Raw genomic sequence first — 22841 nt, 5'->3', positions numbered from 1 at the left:
AAGCCCATCTTATAGGTCTCGAATCCGTTTTAATTTGATTACTCTCTGTTTAATCTGATTACTCTCTGTCTAATCTGTGTATTTTTAGATTACAAATATAAAACAATTTTTTGGTTTGGTTATTCAATATTTAGATTGAGAAATTGGTATGTTTTATAATAATTTTAATTTCTGATTTGTTTTATAATAATTTTAATAAAAAATAATAAATTTAGTTTTTAAAAAATATGTTTTCATTTGTTTCCTAAAATTTTGAAATTAATATTATTGGTTTTTAATGAACTATATAAATTATATATTTATTAGTTAATAAAACAGTTCTAAAACTAGTCTCTTTTTTTTTTTTTGGTCGACTCTAAAACTAGTCTTTAAGAACATGTCCAACAAGGGAGATGCTAAAGAAAATTACTCAAAAATTAAAATTAATCAAAAATAAAAACTTCGAGAGAAAAAAAAAATTTTGGTTGCTTAATATGAAGACTATAGAAATGGTACCAATATTATTTTTCACACATGTCCTTTTCTTGATTATAATTCCACCAATAGAGATGGTCTACCTAATTTTTATTTATTTTTTATTTTTTAGGACGCTAACTCGATTGTTGGACTAGCGCCTAATTATTTTTTAAAAATATGTATACATATCTTATAATGCTAATATTTTAATTGTCAAGTGTCAACTATGATTAATTTGGATCGATGTATGAAGATTCAAACCTTGACTTTAATTCTAAATATAATTGAGTTATTTTATTTTTCCAAACATGGAGGTATAAAGTCTTCAGAACAGAAAATTGAAGCCCCATGGTCCGAAACTGGTCTACGCTGATATTTACAATAGAGAACATATGTGTCAAATCTCTACGGTCTCGAAAATTAACTTAATTACCGTTGGTTAAATTGCGTATTTCAACCACTAAATGTGTATTCATGTTTTAGTTATTCATGTTTGTATCATTGTATATATGCCCATCTCTGAAAAAGTAACGTTTATATATGGATATATGAATTGGGCTTTAACCAATTCATATACGTTTACCAATTACCATATACTTTACATTGTTGAACAAGACTAATCTACAAACGGAAAATTGTAGAGTAAGACTAATCTCCGGAGAATGTGTATGTAACATTAGTTGGATCGATGTATCAAGATTCAAACCTTGACTTTAATCCTAAACATGATTGATGACTTTCTTTTTCTTTTGGACTTTCTAACATGGAGGGGTTTAGAGTTTTCTGACCAAAATCTCTAAGACCACCTTCACTAATCATTTTTTTTTTTGGTAAGACCTTCACTAATCATTTTATGGATGTCTAAGTTCAAATTTTTAATATAAACTTAAGATCTTTTTGAAGAGAAAGGAATATCTAATTGAAGATACTCGGAACAGTTCTAAGAGTGAAATTAAATGGGTGTCTTAAACTTAAAAAATAATAAAACTAAAGAAAAGTAAAAAAGAAAAATTATTGAAAATAGTCAAGAACCGCATAAAGACATTATAGACACTTTTCAAAACTTCATTGGTTTGTATTTATGTTTTTTTCCTTTGTATTGACAAAACTATCTCTCTCTCTTGATACAACATAGACCACAAAACTTTTCCTCTATGATAATCAATTTTGAACCCTTGATCCATATGTGAATCTTCTATTTCCATCCTATTCTTTCTCCGTTGTTAAAAGAGAAATTTCCTAAGATAGCATGATTTAAGTTTTTCTTCCAAAATACCATTTGTTTTTTTTTTCCTAAAATACCACAAAATTTTTATATTTCCAAAAATACCATAAACATAAAAATTTGAATTTTGAAGATGTAGAATTTTTTTTAATGTTTGGGTTGACTATTTATATTTAGGGTATAGTTTTTAGGGGTAGGTTTAATGTTTAGGATTTAAAAAATTAGTTTTGAATATGAAAAATTTAAGTTTTAGTTTTGTGGTAATTTTGAAAAAAATTGTATTTTAGTGATATTTTTGAAAAATAAACTTCATAATAATATTTTTGGAAAAATACTTATTTTAGTGGTATTTAATAGAATTTTCCTTGTTAAAATCTGATTCCAATGAGGGAAAAATCAAAAGGATTTGATTCGTTTTTAGGCTGTTTGCTTCATATTACTATAGCTCATTGGTTTTATGCTTTTATATTTTCTTCTCCATAACTTGTCTTTATTTTTGTGGACTGGATCTGAATCTAAAGTTTACATTGTATTCATGTTCAATCTCATTGTGATACATATTATAATTTTCCAGAGACTGAAGTATCCATTGAATGATATAGTTTCCGGTGAGCTTAATCGGTTTTAGGACACTTAGACCATGTGTAATGGAGATATTTAAGGTGTCTTAAAGATGGGTGTTAAAAATATAATAATCTAGTTTATTGAAAATTTTGGTCCAATATATAAGAAAAGTGTCTTAAATTAAACATTTTTGTGAATGTCTTAAATTAAATTTACATAGAACATCATTATTCATTTTTAAGACATTTTTAATGGGTTACCATTGAACATGCTTTAAAGAATTGGAGAAAACAATAATTAAATATAATTTAATGAGAGATCTTTGAATAAATTAATATTACTTTAATTATTATTTAATATTTAGACACCGGGCCGGGTGTCACTAGTAAAACACCATTGTCGGCCCGTATGGCCGTATCATCTAATTGGATATCTAAACAATGGTTTTCTTTTATATAAAAAGAGAGTGAAACATTGGTTTGATTGGAACAGAGAAATTGGATTGGAGATATGTAGACAATTAGCAAAGAAAGGGATTAGGGTTGTTCTGACATATAGAGATGATAGAAGAGGACTTGAAGCTGTTGAGACATTGAAAACATAGCTTGGTATTTCCGATCAAGCATTCTCTTTCATCAGCTTGATGTGTCTGATCCTGCTAGCGTCACTTCTCTTGCTGCCTTTGCGAAAACCCAATTCGGAAAACTCGACATCTTGGTACGATCAATTAGTTACACTCTTTTGATCAGTTTCCTCTGTAACAGGTCTTAAAAGCAAGAGAGTCTTTATTGCTGAATTTCCTCTTATTACGTTGTCTGTTATATTGAGTGATCTTTTGATTGTTTTTACATATTAGTAATGCAGGAGTTGGTGGTGTAATCACTTATGTTGATGGTTTAAGATCAGGGACAGGGACATCAAGAATCTTTTGCGTTTAAGCAGTTGATCTAATGATTATAAATCTTTGTCAAGTTTCATGTTTTCTTGTTATATTACAATGCAAGATAGGACTATCACGGAGACGTATGAGCTAGCTGAAGAGTGCATCACAATTAACTGTATTATGGATCAAAAAGTATGTGCGAGGTGTTTATTCCTCTTTTGCGGTTATCTGATTCTCCAAGAAAAAGAATCGTTGATGTATCATCCTTCATGGGTTAAGTAAAGGTATGATATCAAGAAGGCTTGAGAGATGCTGGAAGAGAAACTTTATTGTACATTAGTATTGATTAATGTTTGTTCACCAGAATTTGCTAAACGAATGGGCGAAAGGGATCTTGAACGACGCAGAGAATCTCACGGAGGAAAGAATCGACAAAGTGATCAACCAATTTCTCAATGATTTTAAAGAAGATACAGTTAGGACAAAAGATTGGGCTTATAAAGTCATTAGATGAACTCTATTTTTTCTTCTATAATAGAGTCCTAACTTTTTAAATTGCAAAGTAGTTATTTAACTTTAACCTTTATTATTTATGATTAAAATAAATACTTTTTAATTATAATTAACAACATAATAAAATATTTAAAAATATTGATAAAAATAGTTGGATTTTAAACTTTTATAACTTAGAACCAAAATAATTCAATAAAAAATTGTTTTCTTTTATTTCAAAGTGAAACATTTTCAGTTGTAGAATGTTTTTTTAAGTAAATAGGTTAATTTGCAAAATTTATGTATATAATAAGTTAAAAATAAATGGGTTAATTTGCAAATATCATAAGTAAAATGTATTAATACTAAAATAGAAATATAATCTATATAGAATATTCATTTTTAGAGAAAAAAATAGAGGTATACATTGGTATTAAAAATCATTTATATTATATATAGATTTCCTGTATTTTAAAAGGCAAAAATAAGAAAATCCATTGAAGATGGTCTTAGTACATAATCAATCCAAATTTTATTAATGTAAATGAGATTTATTGTTTGAAAGCATTACATAAATTCATAAATAAAAGTACATATTGTGTTTTTTTTTTGGTAAATAAAGTACATATTCTGTTGAGCCATAAATAAAAGTACATATTGTGTTGAGCCATATGCTTATGGGCTTATGGCCTATTAAACCTTATTCATTGCAAACTGTGTTTTGCGTTTCCAACTCTCTTAAAGCTTGCGGTTCTTAACACTAACAGGAACAACTTGAAGAGGATGCTTCCTATGGCTAGTGAGACCAGGTGCTTCTTCAACACTCACTTCCCCTGTCGGTATCCAATCAAAATGATACAAAAGATTCGCCACTGCGTACTCCACCGTACTTAGTCCCATGTACATAGCGGGACAACCTCTGCGTCCGCTCCCAAACGGCAACAGCTCATAACTCGTCCCTTTAGTATCCACAGTGCTACCAATGAATCTTTCAGGGAAAAACACCTCAGGATCCTTCCATGCATCAGGATTACGACCAATAGCCCATGCATTGACATGAATACGCGTTCCAGGGTAAATGTCATAACCTCTGATCGTGAATTTGGTCATTGCTTCTCTAGGAATCAAGATTGGACTTGGTATGTGTAACCTCCAAGTCTCCTTGAGCACCATTTTCATATATTCTAGACCCTCAAGATCATCGTAAGTCACTGTACCATTGTCTCCTACGCGTTCACGGATCTCAGCTTGCACTTTCTTCATCACTCTTGGGTGTCTTACAAGCTCTGCCATTGTCCAATCTATAGTGATTGCAGTTGCGTCTACTCCTGCTAGGAACAAATCCTGAAATGAAAAGAACAATGCTTATGTCTTAAAATCTATTTACTAAGAACAAAACTTAGGATCGGATCCACACTGCAGCACTGACTAATATCCATAAATATATGCGGCCTATCACATCGAACTATGTTATATTTTTATTTTTGTAGTCTCATTATTTTATATCAAAATGATTATAAAAAAAAAAATCCAATTAAATCCTGATTTTGCATCTAAAAGCCAGGCACGAACAGAGCTTATGTCTAAAAATCAATTGTATTAAAAACGTACCATAAGAATAGCTCTGATATGTGTATCAGTGATCCTATTAGAACCAAGTTTGGTTTCTTGACTCTGTAACTTGAGCAACACGTCAATCAAATCCTCACGTTCTTCAGTTCTCTTCTTTTCCCTATGATCAACAATAGCTTTCTGATAAAACGTATCAAGATCTTTAAAACCCTTCTTCCGGCTAGACTCAAGCCCGCTGATCCTATCAATGATCCAACCAAAGCTTGGGAATATATCGGCAGCCGCGAATTTCCCGATGACTCTGTTGGCCTCCATGAACACCTCCAAAAACCTGTCGTTATCAATATCACTCCCGAGAAAACTCAACCCGAACGCCATCCTACACGTAAAACTCGCCACGAACTTGATCAGCATTTTGCTGAGATCAACGGAAGTACCAGCAGCCGCAGAGTCAGACAACGAGTTAAGGAGCCGACCTAGCTCCTCGTCTCTAAGGTTCCGAAACGAGTTGGCTCTTTTGACAGAGAAGAGTTCAAGAACACAGAGTTTACGTACTTCTCTGTAGTAATCACCCCATTTAGTAAACCCTAAACCAAGTCCATCATAGAAAAAGGTCTTGGTGATTGATAGCTTCGGGCGAGTGCAACACTCGGAGTCATGGAGTTTTAAAACCTCCTCAGCCGTCTCGGGAGAGTTTACAACCACCGTACGTACGCTTCCGAGGTAGACGGTGATGACAGGGCCGTATTTGAGAGAGAGATCTCTAAGGGTACGGTGAGGGAGTGATCCAAGCTGGTGGATGTTTCCTAAGATAGGTAATCTTGGTGGACATGGTGGTAGGTTTTTAGGTGAACGACGAAGAAGAAAGATTATGAGAAGTGAAGGAAGTAAAAGTAGAACAAGCCATGCAAGCAACTCAGTGGACATTGGGAACGTGAGTATCGACATTTGCTTTTGTTATGATCTTTTTGTTTTTGTGTTTGTGTTTGTGTTACGAGACCATATATATATACTAAAATATATGCGCCGTTATACGTGGATTAAATATAGAGTTTTGTTTGTAAAGACATCTCTTGACCACATGGTGACATGTTTGAGTAAGACGTTTACCTTGTAGTCTACATATATTGAACACAAGAGACGGGTCATTAAAGGTAACCTTGAAGAGAAGTGTAAATTAATCTATATTATACGTATAATTTTCTTAAATACCACTAAAATAAATAACACAATTAAAACTTAAGTTTTTAACATTCAAAACTAAATTTTATATCCTAAATACTAAATTATATGCTTAAAACTACACTTCAAATATAATTAGTCAACCTAATCATAATTTTTTTACATTTTTAAAATTTAATTTTTTTGTTTATGATATTTTTTTAAAATAAAATTTTTATGGTATTTTTGAGAAAAAAAATTGTGATATTTTTAGAAAAAAATTTGAGATACTTTAGAAAAATATAAATTAAAATATGATATCTAAAGATATTTCTCTTATATTCAATGGTCAAGTCTCAAGTATGATTACTTTGAATCGATGTATCACGATTCAAACCTTGACTTCAAACCTAAATAATAATATAATTGAGTTTTTTTTTTTTTTTTCGTTTCTAAAATGGAGGGCTGGGATTCAAAGTCTTCAGACCAGAATTTCTAATCCCCATGGCTCAAGTCTGATATTAGAGAAGAGAACATATCTGTGAGCGTAATTATCCACCAATCAACATACACACCGTTGGTTAAATTGCATATTACAACCAATAAATGTCTTTATCACAAAATGAATTTAGTTATTATGTCTTTATGCCTCCTATCTCTGAAAAGTAATGTTTACATCCATATATGAATTGGGCTATAACCAATTTGAAGAAGGATACGTCTATGGTTTAACGATAGAAACAAAACAACAAATGACTTTTTTTATGTTTCTGTTTTAATTTATTCAGAATAGTTGAAAAGGTTTGTACATAATATAAAAACTGTTTTATGATTGAATAGTAATTTTTGCCATTTTCTTGTGTTATGTTGTAGAAACAATTTTGTTCGATCAAACAACTAATCGTTTTTTTTCTTTGATTAGGGTTGTGGATGCAATTTTGTTAGATCAAATTAATTTGTGGTGTGTTGTGGATGCAAAAGTTCCAACTAAGTATATATATGAATATTTTGTTATAGATCAAATGATAAATGTATATGGTTTGGATCGGATCACTACAATGAAATAAAAGTGTTTGGTGTAACTATATATGTATATAGCATTGTAAACGTGGTGATGATGCATCTGCACGTCCCAAGTAAGTAGGTAAAGTTTTCATTATGGTTGAATCTTATCAACTTGATTCGAATTTTAATATTTTAAGGAAGATGGATGATTCGAGGAGATAAAGTCAGATAGTATCGTCATTTTTTTTTTTCTTTTGAAAATTGAAGTCATGGAATGGTTAAACAAGAGAAAGATAAAATCAGGGGTACGTACTACTATGACTAAGATTTTCAAAAGATAAAAAAAAATGGTTAAAGTACTTTTAACGTAAAATTAAAGTCATAGAATGATTAAGCAAGAGAAAGATAAAATTAGGGATACTTGTTTACAAAATATTTTCAAAAGATTGTAAAGATAAAATTAGGGATACTATATTTGTAAACATATATATCCAAAAGGAAACTTTACAGAAAAGTGGTTAAAATACATAATTTTGTTATATTTTGAAGTGTTTAAAATGAGTAATTAGTAATATAATCGTTGAAACATGTCAATTAGTTGGTCATATTTTAATGCATGTAAACCTTAACAAACCAATGTATTGTTTCTCACATCTCTGCTACAATTGGCTCACAAACCACAGCCATTTTTTTCTCCTCGCCGATGAAGAAACTCACAGAAGACCAAAACATACGACGACAAATGTCTATATCTACCGTAAAGAGTTTGCTCCACAACACTGATTTAGTATCAATCTTATTAGTCACACATACATCCACCTTTGATGCATGATGATGAAGCTGGTCATGTAACAATGAGAGTTGTTCTTCTCAAACAGCTGATAGAGCTATAGTTTTATGAACACCATACCAGAGACCAGAGACAATCAAATCTCTCTGGTTTCTTGTTTCTTGTTATGGCGACAAAAAAGCAACTAGGCATGTCAAATAGGGTTAAAGCCCGTAGGCTAGTTTGGCCCGGCTCTGAAAAACATCGGGTTCGGGCTTAAATATATATGTTCAGAAAAAACTGGGCCTTTTGGATTAAGCCCATTCGGCTAAAATTTTTTTTGGGCTTAGCCGGTTGGACTCAGGCCGGCCCGAAAAACCCTTAAACAAATAAATTTTGAATTTTTTGAATATTTTAGTTTGATTAAAAGATTTGATTAATGTTATAGTTTTCATATTTACTTACTAGTCTTATTACTTTTAAAATCTTTATCTATAATATTTTCTCTTATTTATATATGCCAGAACTGAACAAAGCTAAAACTAAATATATATAGGTATCATGATTTTGAAATCATCAAAATATATATTAAATTTTGACTCTATCATATACTTTAAAGTATTTTAGTTTCATGTTTTATTGGGTTAAAGTGTAAATAATTTATTTGGTTTTTATTTTTTTCTCTTAATTTAAGTTAGTTTTATTAAATATTGATAAGTTATTTTAAATTCGAAGCATTATTTTTTATAGTAGATCTTTAAATATAGTTTTTGAAAAACTATTATGAATTTAAAAATTAATTTTTTTATCGGTAAGTAAAGCCCAAAAAAGCCCGAAAAGTCTTGTAACCCTGTTAGGGCCGGACCAGACTTTGAAATATAGGTTCGAAAATTTTTCGAACCGGATCAAACCGGGCTCACATATATAAGGGCTTTACGGGTTTTGGGCCGGACCAGCCCGATTGACATGCCTAACAGCAACCGCTGCTTCATGCCATTAAAGCAGTAGAAATCGATTGAACTCTTATTTGTAACAACTTTGATGTATACTCAATTTGATACTAATTCATCTCTATTTTAATTCTTACACCGACCTAAGATCCTTCAGAGAATATATCTCTTTAATTCTACCTCTTCTCTTCTCGTCTTGTAAACTTTAATCTCACACACCAAAGAGCTATAAGCCTTTAGATTTGTATTCACGTATTCATATCATCATCATACCCATGATTACTTTTATTCTTGGTATGTGTAGGTTTCATAATCTGCTAAGAATTGTTAGCATGTCACCCTCATTTACCAAACGAAATTGGTCTTCTGATTGTTTTAAATTCCATTTATTTACTTTTCTTTTATATTTTCAATACTTTTCCATAATTATTCGTATCCTCCACACTAGCTAACTCGACTCTACTTTGCTACGTTAACAAGTTTCACCTAATCTACTAAACTAAAAAACAAAAATTAAAAAATTCGTTTCTGTATAAGATTCATAGTTACGTAAAACTTTACTAGTGTCAATTAAAATTTGTATTTTTTTACCTTAAAAAGTGTTGACTTTGATATTTGATTATTAACTGAGGTAAAGAAGAAGATTCACCGACAGCTCCAAGTGATGAAATCTCAACCGTTGATTAGATTAAACAAAATACTAAAAACAATCTAACGGCTATAAATCGTCCAATTGCCCTGTTTCTTCCCTCTTTCTCTATTCTCCTGCATTTAAGAAATCTCTCACTCCACGAAGACGAAGAAGAAATCGAGCACATCCATGGCGAAAGTTCGGATTTTGATCTCAGCCCTTGTCTTCTTCTTCGTCGTTCTCAATGTCAATGTCCATGGATTTTACCTTCCCGGCGTCGCTCCACAAGATTTTCAAATGGTTAGTCACAAAGTTACCTCTGTATCTGAATCTGTCTTCTCTCTTGTGTGTTTTGAAAATGCAGCTTCAAATTTGGGCTTATTAGGGTTTTGGTTCACACTGATTCTTTGATTTGCTCCTGATTTAGATCCGACGCAATTGATTGAGAAATCTTGTTAAAAATTGACTCGACGGCTCTGTTTTTGTAGTTTAGTTTTGTGAGATTTGGGCGATTTTGATCTTAAGTTACTTTGAAGTTATGATTTTTTTTTAATATTTCAGGGTGATGCTTTGATGGTGAAAGTTAATAAACTGACATCTACAAAGACTCAGCTTCCGTATTCGTACTACTCTCTTCCTTATTGTCGTCCAGATCATATTGTTGATAGTGCTGAGAATCTTGGTGAAGTTCTTCGTGGTGATCGAATTGAGAACTCGCCTTTTGTGGTATGTTCTTGTTTCTTTCTGTGTGTTTCTTGACTGAATTGTAGTTTTATGAGATTTTTTTTAATGTCTGTTTGATTCTTTGTTGCAGTTTAAAATGAGGGAATCACAGATGTGTTCTGCAGTTTGTCGCGTAAAGCTCGATAAGAAGACAGCCAAGGCGTTGAAGGAGAAGATTGCTGATGAATATCGGGTTAACATGTGAGGAGATTTGATTTTGTTGTCGCCTTTGGTTGAATGTGTTTTGTTATTGCTGTTATGAGGAAGATTGGTTTATTATGTAGGATTTTGGATAACCTTCCACTAGTTGTTCCAGTGAAAAGGCCAGATCAGGACAATGTTGTAGTGTATCAGCATGGTTTCCATGTTGGTCTCAAGGGGATATTTGTTGGTGTAAGAGCTCATCATCACACTTTTCTGTGTATGTTTCAATGGAAGGAGTTCTTATTCATTTGATTTTTCCTGTAGAAAAAGGAGGAGAAGTATTTTATCCACAACCACTTGACCTTCACTGTTAGGTATCACAGAGATATACAGAGCGATTCTTCAAGAATCGTTGGCTTTGAAGTCAAGCCTTTCAGGTACCTTTTTGTGATTTAAGGACCTTGACTGTGTTTCGTGTAGATTAACATGTACTGGTTTTTATCTCAATGCAGTGTGAAGCATGAATATGAAGGTGAATGGAATGAAAAGGCTCGGTTAACGACATGTGATCCACATACAAAGCGTGCAGTCACTAACTCTGAGTCTCCTCAGGAGGTTGAAGAAGGGAACGAGATTATATTCACATATGATGTTGATTTCCAGGAAAGTGAGGTGAAATGGGCGTCGAGGTGGGACACTTACCTTTTGATGGCTGATGATCAGATTCATTGGTTCTCTATTGTTAATTCCATGATGATTGTTCTTTTCCTCTCTGGTATGGTTGCTATGATCATGCTGAGAACACTTTACCGGGATATTTCCAACTACAATCAGTTAGAGACTCATGAAGAGGCCCTCGAAGAGACGGGTTGGAAATTAGTACATGGAGATGTTTTCAGACCGCCAACAAACCCGGAGTTGCTCTGTGTCTATGCAGGCACTGGAGTTCAATGCTTTGGAATGATTCTTGTCACCATGATCTTTGCTTGTCTTGGCTTTTTATCTCCTTCAAACCGTGGTGGTCTTATGACAGCTATGCTTTTGCTTTGGGTCTTCATGGGACTCTTAGCAGGATACGCGTCTTCACGCCTCTACAAAACGTTAAGAGGAACTGAATGGAAGAAAATCGCTCTGAAAACTGCATTCATGTTCCCTGCTACAATCTTTGTCGTGTTCTTCGTCCTTAATGCCATAATCTGGGGACAAAAGTCATCTGGTGCTGTCCCGTTTGGTACAATGTTTGCCCTGGTAGTCCTCTGGTTCGGCATCTCTGTTCCGCTCGTTTTCATCGGTGCCTACATCGGTTTTAGAAAACCTGCACCGGAAGATCCAGTGAAAACCAACAAGATCCCAAGGCAGATCCCAATACAAGCCTGGTACATGAACCCAATCTTCTCCATTTTGATAGGAGGCATTCTCCCATTTGGTGCAGTCTTCATCGAGCTCTTCTTCATTCTCACCTCAATATGGCTTCACCAATTCTACTACATCTTCGGGTTCCTCTTCATCGTCTTTGTGATTTTGATCATCACTTGCGCAGAGATCACAGTCGTCCTCTGTTATTTTCAGCTCTGTAGTGAAGACTATCAATGGTGGTGGAGATCTTACTTAACATCAGGCTCTTCAGCGGTTTACCTCTTTCTTTACGCCGCCTTTTACTTCTACACTAAGCTAGAGATCACGAAGCTCGCCTCTGCAATCCTCTACTTCGGGTATATGCTCATTGTCTCATATGTTTTCTTCGTTTTCACCGGTGCAATTGGTTTTTACGCATGCTTTTGGTTCACCAGGCTTATCTACTCTTCAGTTAAGATTGACTGATCTTTTGAATCACATTCTGAGAAAGCTATTTTCACTTCTCCTTCCATTATTGTTCTACAAAATCTTGTTGTAGTTCTTTTTTTAGAAAACAAATTGTGATAAATTTTGGGATATGTACACATAAAATTTATTTTATTGTAAACATACATAAAGCTTAAGTGTAGTAAAACAATTGTCTCATAATAACATCGGCTTGCAGCTATTGCCATCAATCATACCTCGTAAAGTCTGTAGAGTGGGGTGCTGATTAATTATGAGGTGGAAGGAATGAGTCGAATTTGATGGTCTTAGTGCCCAAGTTTGAGACAAGTGACAAATCATTGATCATAGAGATTAGAGAGGATAGGAAGAGTAGAAAAATCAACTTTTAGTCGTCTTTTTAAAAAGAGCCTAGGACAGAAGCAATCATCATAACCTATTATTACGTCCTACACAAAAACTCAACAAAGAAAAAATGGTAGTAATGATGATTCCAAGCCAATCTTATTCTATTTTTCTGGCATTATTGCTACCTTGTACATCTTCTTCTTGATTTCTTTCGAACTACACACTCTTGCTTCTCCAACACTTTACCGTTGCCACCACCACCACTTCTGGAGGTCAAACACGAGTTTCCAGTGAATGAATCCAACCCACAGGCACATGCTTATGGTTGTCACGTGTGTGATACTAAATCTGGCAAGGTGATTTCAATCTAACATGGATACATCCCTCTTAACAACTCTTTAAAACTACATAGTGGTCTTTTAAACCACTAATTTATAAAAGAGAGTCGAAATTTATAAAAAAAATTCGAAGGTTACAAAATCGGGCAAATAATACCCACTTATGTTTGAAGAATAGTCAACAAGATAATGAAATCGACAAGGTCCACTCAATAGAGTGTTTAATGTACTGAAACATCACATTTTTATAGAAGGCAACGAGTCAATGGTCTATGGGAGGAAACTTGCGGCACAGTTGACAGTTGACGGTAGATTTGTCTGAAGTCAAGAGTTGCACATTTTTTTTTTTGGTTCTTTTTAAAGAGAGCTCCAGAAACCATATTCATAACCCATCCCAAAGTAAACCACACAAACTAAATACAAAAGAAGGTAATGATGATTCCATGGCAACCTTGTTCGTTTGTTACCTTGTGCTTCTTCTTCTTGTTTTCCTTTGTTCTACACACACTTGCTTCTCCTACTCTCCATTATTGCCGCCTTGATCAGAGGGATGCTCTTCTGGAGTTCAAACACGAGTTTCCCATAAATGAATCCAACCAAAGTGTTAATGATTTGAGTTCATGGAACAAGAGCAATGATTGCTGCTTTTGGAATGGTGTAAAGTGTGATGCTGAATCTGGCAAGGTGATTTCACTTAACCTTTTTGGAGTCTTTCTCAATAACACTTTGAAACCAAATAGTGGTCTATTCAAACTCCATTATCTTCAACACCTAATCTTATATTCTTGCAAACTCTATGGAGAGATTCCTTCTTCATTTGGAAACCTTTCTCATCTCAAGAAGCTTGACCTTTTAGATAATGAATTAGTTGGTCAAGTCCCAGCTTCAATTGGAAACTTAACCCAGCTAAGTGAGTTGAGTCTTGGCAAAAACAACTTAAGTGGCAAAATTCCTGTTTCATTTGCCAACTTAACAAAATTGGTCAACCTTGAAATCTCTAATAATCACTTCATAGAACTTCCACCTGACATGAGTGGACTTCACAGCTTGGTGTATTTTGATGCGAGTGGAAACTCATTTTCCGGGATGTTTCCTACATCCTTGTTCATGATTCCTTCTCTACTAGGGGTTAATATAGAAGGAAACAAGTTCAGAGGACCTATAGAGTTTGGAAATACATCTTCATCGTCTAGGCTGAATCGTATATACCTTTCTCACAATACATTAGATGGCCTAGTTCCTGAATCTATCTCTAAATTTCTCAATCTTGAAAAGTTAGATCTTAGTTACAATAAGATCATAGGCCCAATCCCCACCTCTATATCACACTTAGTCAACCTTAATTACCTTGATCTTTCCAACAATAAGTTGGAAGGAAAAGTACCAGGTTCCTTTTGGAGAGTTGGGGTGGTGAAGCTTTCTCACAACTCTTTTAGCAGTTTTGATAGCAGTTTTGAAATAGCAGTTTTAAACCATGTGTCAGATCACCAACAATATTTTGAGTCGTACCTTGATTCAAATTCATTTCAAGGACCATTTCCCAATTGGATCTGCGAGCTTAGAAGTTCGTTAGAGCTTTCTTTAGATCTATCCAACAATAGGTTTAGTGGCTCAATTCCTCAATGTTTAGAGAATTTCACTAATTTTCCTCGAACACTTATTCTACGAAACAATAGTTTTAGTGGAACTCTTCCAGTCATGTCAGCTGATGCTTCTGTAGAGGAATTTGACTTTTCAAGAAACAGATTTTCAGGAAAGATCCCTGAATCCATTGGATTGTTAGAAGAATTACGTGTTCTTAACTTGTCAAGTAATGCACTGAGAAGTGATATACCTCAATCATTGGCAGATTTGAAAAACCTTAAGGCATTGGACTTATCCCAAAATAAATTGTTCGGTCAGATACCCGAAGATCTTGGTAAGCTTTATTTTCTGTTTACCATGAATTTCTCCCACAACAATCTTGAAGGTCCAATACCACAAGGCCAAAAGTTTAAAGAGCAAACTTGTTCATCATTCATGGACAACCCCAAACTCTACGGTCTCGAAGAAATTTGTGGAAAAACTTATGTTCCGGATCATATACCAAAAGAGGAACAAGTGATTAACTGGATCGCAGCGGCTATAGCATATGGACCTGGTGTCTTCTGCGGATTGGTGATTGGACATATCCTTGTTTCACACAAGCATGAATGGTTCATGGAATTATTGTTCCGTTAGAAACAAACCCATCATGGTCATCAGAACCGCTCAGTGAGCACTTTCTCGTCTTTTTTGCTATGCAGTTTTCAAGCATATATGTGTACGTGTTTGTAATAATTTGTCACGGTGTGTAACGTGTGTTCTCAATGAAACTCTTTTGTGTGTGTAATTCTACGTTAAATTATGCAGCACCATACTACTCTCTTCTTCTTTTCCTTTTATCGAATATTTACTTATTATTTTGTTGGGCTTTTCATAAACTATTGTTTGGGTTTTAAACTATGACGATGTATGTCTTGTTTGGTTTCCAAGCTTCGACCTTTAGGGTTTTTGATTTAAGAGAGTATAAATACTCTAAGTTATATAAGGGGAACGGTGGTTGTTTTGATATAGAAAGCTTTTCTCAATTGAAGTCTTTGAATTCATCTTTCTTTTGATCCATTGATACATAAGCAAGTTGAAATCCGAGCAACGTTTACTAACTCTTGATCCATTGATACTAGAGTAGCTCATCGTGTTTATCCCACACATTAGTTACTAGGTTCGAACCCGCGCTACAGCGCAGAGGAAATAATTACATATATATAACTTTTATCGGATTAGAATATGTTACATTTTAATTTTGTTAGAGTGCAGTCGATTACGGTAAATCATATATTTGTATAATAAGTTTAAATAAAATAATAATGGAAAAACGAGTAAATAATCATATACTGGTTTTGATACAATTAAAAACACGGTGAAAATTTAACAGCACGAAATAATATTTGTCGATAAATTATTCATTTTGACCATTTTTGTAGTAAAAGTAGGAATATACGTAAAAATTACATATTTACAATATATTTTTTGAAAGTCCAACCCGTAACATAATTAATTTCGTAAAAAACATTATTCGTAACTCGTTTTATCATTATAATTGTGATTTTAACAAACTACCCGTGAATTATCTAAAATTTACATAGTTTGATATATAATATATTTTATCAATAAAATTATGTCTCCAAAATTACATTTATGTCTTCAAAAAAATATTTCGATATTTGAAATTCTAAAAGTTTTATATATTTGAACCTTTTATTTATAATATTTTGAAACTATTTGAAATATTAAATGTGCTCATGTAACAATGGTTTTAATATTGGTCATACTTATAATGATTTTAAACCGTTGTCCAAAATATTTAACCGAGTGTACTTGAGTATTATATGTCCGTTTTGAAAAATTCAAATTGCAACATATGCAAAAAAGTTAAATTTTTATTAAATATTTATATTGTATAGTATAATATCATAAATTAAAAATAATTTCAAATAAAAGTGAAAGAAGAATAATATTTTTAAAATAGATTGTATTAAATTAGTTAGAGAAATATTAGTAAATCTTATAATTAGTTATGAATATAATACAATCCTAAAATTAGATTTGGAAAGTATCCGGTGTATGTATCCAAACCCATTAATCTATCCAATTTTAAAAGATCCAATTACATATTTCGGGTAATTTTTTGAAATTAACCCGACCCGGAAGCACTTTTGTACTTCTCTTTTACTAATATAGGGATTATCTTCTTTGGTGATAAATGATATACATTGGCTCAAAAATACATTCAAAATTTAACTACAATTTTGATTGGAAACCCTTAATTCACACAGCATCAAATCTCTCTTACAAAAATATACATTGCTGTTAAGGAAAGTGTTTTGTCCACCAGATAGACAAATCTCTGGCTTTGGCTTCCTCGTTTGGAGTTGTCTTTTTGGGACATCTCAAATTGCAATGCATTGGGAAGTTTTGGTGACATATCTTTCAATTCCAATATTATATACACAAGCACAAGTTAACTATTACTTATGGATATATAAACAGAATTAATGATGTCTCTTATCTTACATTATGGATTGCTGCTGCAGTTAAGCGTGATCCATATTTAATTGTACGTATCTTTATGAGATCCCTTTAGCCTTTATAATTGTGCCTTTATAATTGTGACACACTGGTATCTCTGAAGTTAGTGTCTGCCATATTATTTCAATGTGTATTCTCCTTTCCTTTTTTTCCTTAGGCACGGGTTGGTTATGAAAGAGAACATCTGCTCTACAAGGAGATGAATCAAATCAGTTTTTCATCTCTGCCCGAGTGTTTTGCTATCATCTCTAGAGTTTGTTGATTTCAAATTCCTAGGAAATACTGTAGATTTTAGTCTAGGAAAGTATACTCCTTAAGAAAAGTTAAGATCTCTATCTTCCCTAAATTTCATACAATCTTAGTTCAAATGTTACAGATTTGACAATCACATTTGGTTAGGTCCATTTTCTCGTTGTCTCCCTCATTTTGTGTAGGAAATTATTTTTGTGAAGTTTCTTTCCTCAATCTAATTGATTACTCACGCAGACTGAGAAAGAACTTAATTTACTTAGTTCACGGTTCAATTTGAACCACTTCGTCTCGCCAGACGTCATATCTCAAGTAATACTCTAAGAGTACTCAAAACTAGTTATTAAGACTGGTAAACCAACCACTTGTCGTTACGAACATGCAAATGAGAAGTGTAATGTATTTACACAAAAAGAAAAAATCAAATCAGTACTGCATAATCATATATATAATTAAGACATCAAAATATATTCTAAAACACTCCATCACTGAAAAATCTTAAAAGAAAAGTGCATAAGCTCATCTGAGATATTCTGTAGTGTAAATTTTAGATATAAGATCCCTCCATTAATGATGTCCTAGTAAGGATGTTAAAAAGAGATTGTAGGCTCTGTTCAACCCTTACCCTGTTCAATTCTAGTCCTGTTCAACTCTAGCCATGTTTAGCCCTACCCGTATTTAGCCATGAATATAAAAAGGTTTTGTAAAATTAATATTCAAGGGCTAAACCCTTTCCAGTCCTTGTTCTGTATTTTTTTTTCTGAAAAACAATCAACACTGGTTATGTTTAGTTTTTTGATGCTAAAAGTAGTTGATTGATGGGGAAATTACTGGTTGTGCTTGATCATTTAATTCCATTGGATTCATCCTGTGATTTGATTCCACTTTCTTCAACAAATCGTTTCAGTTGATTTCTTTGGTAGAGATTTTCCCAGAAATTGACTTATTTTGTACATGTAAAACTTGATTTCATTGGTTGTCAGTAGGGTGATATGTTATGAATTCTCTGATGTGAGCCACGAGATGTTACTTATCAATTTTAGTCAGCAAAATAGAATCAAAATCCTGTAAAGAAAAACTTAAACACACCAATGAATTCAAGATTCACAATCATGCTATAATGAATTTAAGAAGAAAATGAAATATAACCTTCTCAGTTCTAATTGATTCATATATGTTCTCCAATGGATAACCTTTTAATTTGTCATCGTTTTTAACAAAATCCTTCTTGCACATTCTTGGACATGCACTCTCTTCTTGTTCTATATCAACTCGATAATCTCTCATGAGCTATGGTATACTTTCAAAAGGAAATATCTACAATGCAAAAAGGAAACAAATAAAAAATCAAAACTTCACGGTAAACAATAAAAGTAGAAATTACCTCTAAAGGAGTATTGAAGCATTGGAAAGTCCATGTATTCGTCTTCTTTCTGTCTTTAAACTCTATACCATCTTTTTGAGAACAACTAAGTAGTCTTCAAATGTCAGAGTATTTCACGAAAAACTTTCATAGAGATCCAAATTGTCCACTACTTTAAGAAAGTAGGGGTCTACAGTACTAACTACATTCTTCTTCCTTTTGAAGAGAAATCCTATGAAGTAAAGCATTGCCATTCTGCAACATATATTGATTATTCTCTTCCATTGTGAGTAGATTAAAAACAGAAAATGACGAATACATGGACTTTCCAATGCTTCAATACTCATTTAGAGGTAATTTCTACTTCTGTTGTTACAGTGAAGTTTTGATTTTTTTATTTGTTTTTTTTTTCTGCATTGTAGATATTTCCTATTGAAAGTATACCACAGCTTATGAGATATTATTGAGTTGATATAGAACAAGAAGAGAGTGCATGTCCAAGAATGTGCAAGAAGAAATTTGTTAAAAACAATGACAAATTAAAAAGTTATCCATTGGAGAACATATATGAATCAATTAGAACTGAGAAGGTTAGATTTCAATTTCTTCTTGAATTCATTCTAGAAAGATTGTGAATCTTAAATTCATTAGTGTGTGTGTAAGTTTTCTTTTTTTTATAGTATTTTGATCTATTTTGATACCCGAGGTTGATGAGCAACACCTTTTGGCTCACGTCTGAGAACTAATAACATATCACCCCACTGTTAACTAATGGAATCAACTTTTACTTGTATAGAATAGATCAATTTTCTGGAAAAATCTCTACCAAAGAGATCAACAGAACCGATTTGTTGAAGACAAAACCAATACGGAAATATGTTTCCCTTGTTGTTAGTAATGTTTTCAATTAGATGTTATGTTTTAAGATATTTTATATCAATACGTGTTGAAGAGGAGAAAAAGAAACTCACGGTAGGAAAGATTCTAATCAAAACAGATATAATTCAAGATAAAGTATAATATGTTTATATATATAATCTTATATAATAAGACAAGGTTTCTTCTTAACTTTGCCTCACAATGCGACATGTGTCGCTCTATGCTTCTGACATGTGTTATTTTTTAAAAATTTATAATCTAACATTTTAAAATTATTTTTTATGATATTGTGTTGTAAGTTATATGTTATATGTATGGTTTGCTTTTTAAAAATGCAAAAATATGTTTCTCCTAATTTTAGTTTCTAATTAAATTAAATATCATATAAGCTAAACATAAAATGGAGTTGTTATAATTTTTTATTTAAAGAAAATTGCTATGAATTTTTTTTCCTACTCCTTTAAAGATACATTTTTAAAGTTTTTTTTCCTACTCTTTTAAAGATACATTTTTAAAGTTATTAATATGGGTAATAAATTATTTATAACATAATTTCTAATTTTAAAAAGCTAATTTATAAGAGAAGAATTAAAGAGATTATCAAACAAATTTTATTTAATTTTCTATTATCAAACAGCTGAGAAAATAATATAATGAATTTAAATCAAAGAATAACTATCATATTATTCACAAATCATATATATATATATATATATATATATATATATATATAAGATTTTACCATCTTCTTATTGGTCCACTTGGCATGTAACTTTAAAAAATATTATATATTTGATTCACACTTTAATATAAAACTGAAAAAAACAAAGAAACCACAAAGCACATTTAATCATATACATTAAACTCAAACTTTAATATAAAAACTGAAATAACATAAATTTGCATTAACTATATTTTCCATTCAATTTTTTCAATACACAATCAATTATAATTGACTCTCATAATTGTTTTATGAAATTGTAACTCCTATCACTTCTCTTCTTATATATACTCATTTTCTCATTATATCATTCTCTCATTCTCTCATTATATCATTCTCTCATTCTCTCATTCTCTTCCTATATATACTCATTTTCTCATTATATCATTCTCTCATTCTCTCATTATATCATTCTCTCATTCTCTCATTCTCTTCTTTAGAAACTTTTAGAGACTATATGATATTGATTATCAACATATAAGTACATTCACTCCCTCTCTTCCATTATATAAACTTTTAGAGACTATATGATATTGATTATCAACATATAAGTACATTCACTCCCTCTCTTCCATTATATTTATGTGTCTTTAATATTTTTTTTTCTATTTTTTAATGTTCTTATGTGACATAAAAATCAATGAAATGATCATTTTAAGAATTTGATATAAATATCTTTAGAAAGTATGATACAAATCTAACATAGTATCTTATATTAGTTCCAATCAACGTACAACAAGAATTAAGTTATAAAGATCCATTTTTATATATGCATTTTCTTTTTTTATTATGAAATATCTAATTAAATATTTTATTGTAACACAATTTCCAAAATAAGATATTATTACCTCTTTCTTATTCAAATAATTCTTAACTCACACTTTAACATAAAACTGAAATAATATAAATTGCATTAGCTATATTTTTCTACTCAATTTTATTCAACACACAATAAATTAGAATTAGCTCGCACAATTTGTTCTACTAATTTGTAACTCCCATCACTTCTTATCTTCTAAATACTCATTTTCTCACCCTCTTCCACTTTATCTTAAATCTTATATATTTTTGTTTATTTGGTTTTGTGTTTTTTTCCTTTGTTGTTTATTATTTGTTGTATGAGTTAATATATATATATATATATATATATTTAATAACATTGTAAAAGTTTAATCAAAATTTTTGTTTTACACTATATGAATATATTAAATGTCTCTTAGTTTTTCTTTCTTAAAGATTCATCTCTACTGTTTGTTTTACATTATCATCTTATATGTAATGCTTTTCTCATTCTCAGCCACTATATTCATGTATCTTAAATATTTTACTACTTTTATGTTGTTATATTGATTGAGAATCAATGAAAATATCAATTTAAGAATTTGATCTAAATTTATTGTAGAAAGTATGGTATATATCTTATAAAGCTTTAATATTTTTTTTTCTAACGCCTTATTATACTTATATTTTCATACTTATGAATCAAGAAAATTTGATATAACACATATGTAATATAACAGTTTTGATTGCTATATAAATAAAAATTTCGATTTAAAACATTTATCAAATAATGTTTCCTTTTTTTTAATCTCAAATATTTTTTGTAATTCATTTCAATATATATGTCATTATTTTTAGTTTTTGTGATCAAATAGACTATTATATAAAAAAATTATAATATTTAGTTTATTTAAAATTTGCAGTCAAAGTGTTAAAAGTGTTATATTCGACAAAAAAAAAAGTGTTAAAAGTATATATATACTTGCTTACAAAAAAATTGGTCCTTAAATTTGCTAAAATAAATAATAAATTTTATATTCATAATAATACAAATACCTACCTAAGTTATTTTTCCTAAAGAGACCGAACATAAAATCAATTTGTCATAAGTAGTTAGTATTGTTGTCGTGTACATATAATAGATAGATATCGTCGTTCATCTTCTTTGCTAATATTCACCACTAAAATCCTATTAAATTATGATAAATCATGTATGAGTTACACAAGAATATCATACCTCATTCTACACTCTTAGTAACTTAACCTCATTTGTTATAAATAAATAATAACTTGTCTTTTCATAACAATACAAATACCTACCCTTAGTTATTATTTCCTAGAGAGACCAAACATACAATCGATTTCTTATAAGTAGTTCAGAATTGTTGTCATGTACATATAATAGATAGATGTCGTTGTTCATCTTCTTTGTTAATTTTGATGTAAACATGTTATGCTATTTTAGTTTGGATTCATTTATTTAGCTTTTATAGTAATGTAAATCTTCATGCATATTTGTTTTTAAAAAATTTAGTAGTAATTTTAAAACTAAACTAATGCTACATTAAAAAGTCTATATATATATATATATATTCTCGTCTACCTCCGATGTCAGCTTCCTTTACAATCAAATAGAATAAAAGAATATCAAAGTTCTTCTTCTCATGTAATCTTCTTC

At 31.4% G+C, this 22841-nt stretch overlaps 2 protein-coding genes and 2 pseudogenes across 2 annotated transcripts; 3 read left to right on the top strand and 1 right to left on the bottom strand.

The window, feature by feature from the left end:
• Window positions 1–764: 764 nt before the first annotated feature.
• On the top strand, window positions 765–3642 carry LOC111830933 (annotated as a pseudogene).
• A 487-nt stretch (window positions 3643–4129) lies between these two features.
• LOC17888699 (cytochrome P450 71B6) lies at window positions 4130–6155 on the bottom strand. Its single transcript, XM_006293998.2, has 2 exons — window positions 5232–6155; window positions 4130–4964 (listed from the first exon to the last, which is right to left on the bottom strand). Exons 1-2 carry the CDS (start codon window positions 6138–6140, stop codon window positions 4359–4361), a joined length of 1515 nt encoding a protein of 504 aa, XP_006294060.1. The 5' UTR covers window positions 6141–6155; the 3' UTR covers window positions 4130–4358.
• A 3708-nt stretch (window positions 6156–9863) lies between these two features.
• LOC17889842 (transmembrane 9 superfamily member 10) lies at window positions 9864–12540 on the top strand. The gene is made up of 6 exons (XM_006293311.2): window positions 9864–10008; window positions 10270–10434; window positions 10523–10632; window positions 10716–10824; window positions 10900–11012; window positions 11088–12540. The coding sequence occupies exons 1-6, from the start codon at window positions 9898–9900 to the stop codon at window positions 12394–12396; spliced, it is 1917 nt and encodes a 638-aa protein (XP_006293373.2). The 5' UTR covers window positions 9864–9897; the 3' UTR covers window positions 12397–12540.
• A 913-nt stretch (window positions 12541–13453) lies between these two features.
• On the top strand, window positions 13454–15439 carry LOC17889475 (annotated as a pseudogene).
• Window positions 15440–22841: the final 7402 nt, after the last annotated feature.

The sequence above is a fragment of the Capsella rubella genome, unplaced genomic scaffold (genome assembly GCF_000375325.1).
Source record: "Capsella rubella cultivar Monte Gargano unplaced genomic scaffold, Caprub1_0 scaffold_4, whole genome shotgun sequence".
Classification (NCBI taxonomy): domain Eukaryota; kingdom Viridiplantae; phylum Streptophyta; class Magnoliopsida; order Brassicales; family Brassicaceae; genus Capsella; species Capsella rubella.
This window is presented reverse-complemented; position numbering and strand designations above follow the sequence as displayed.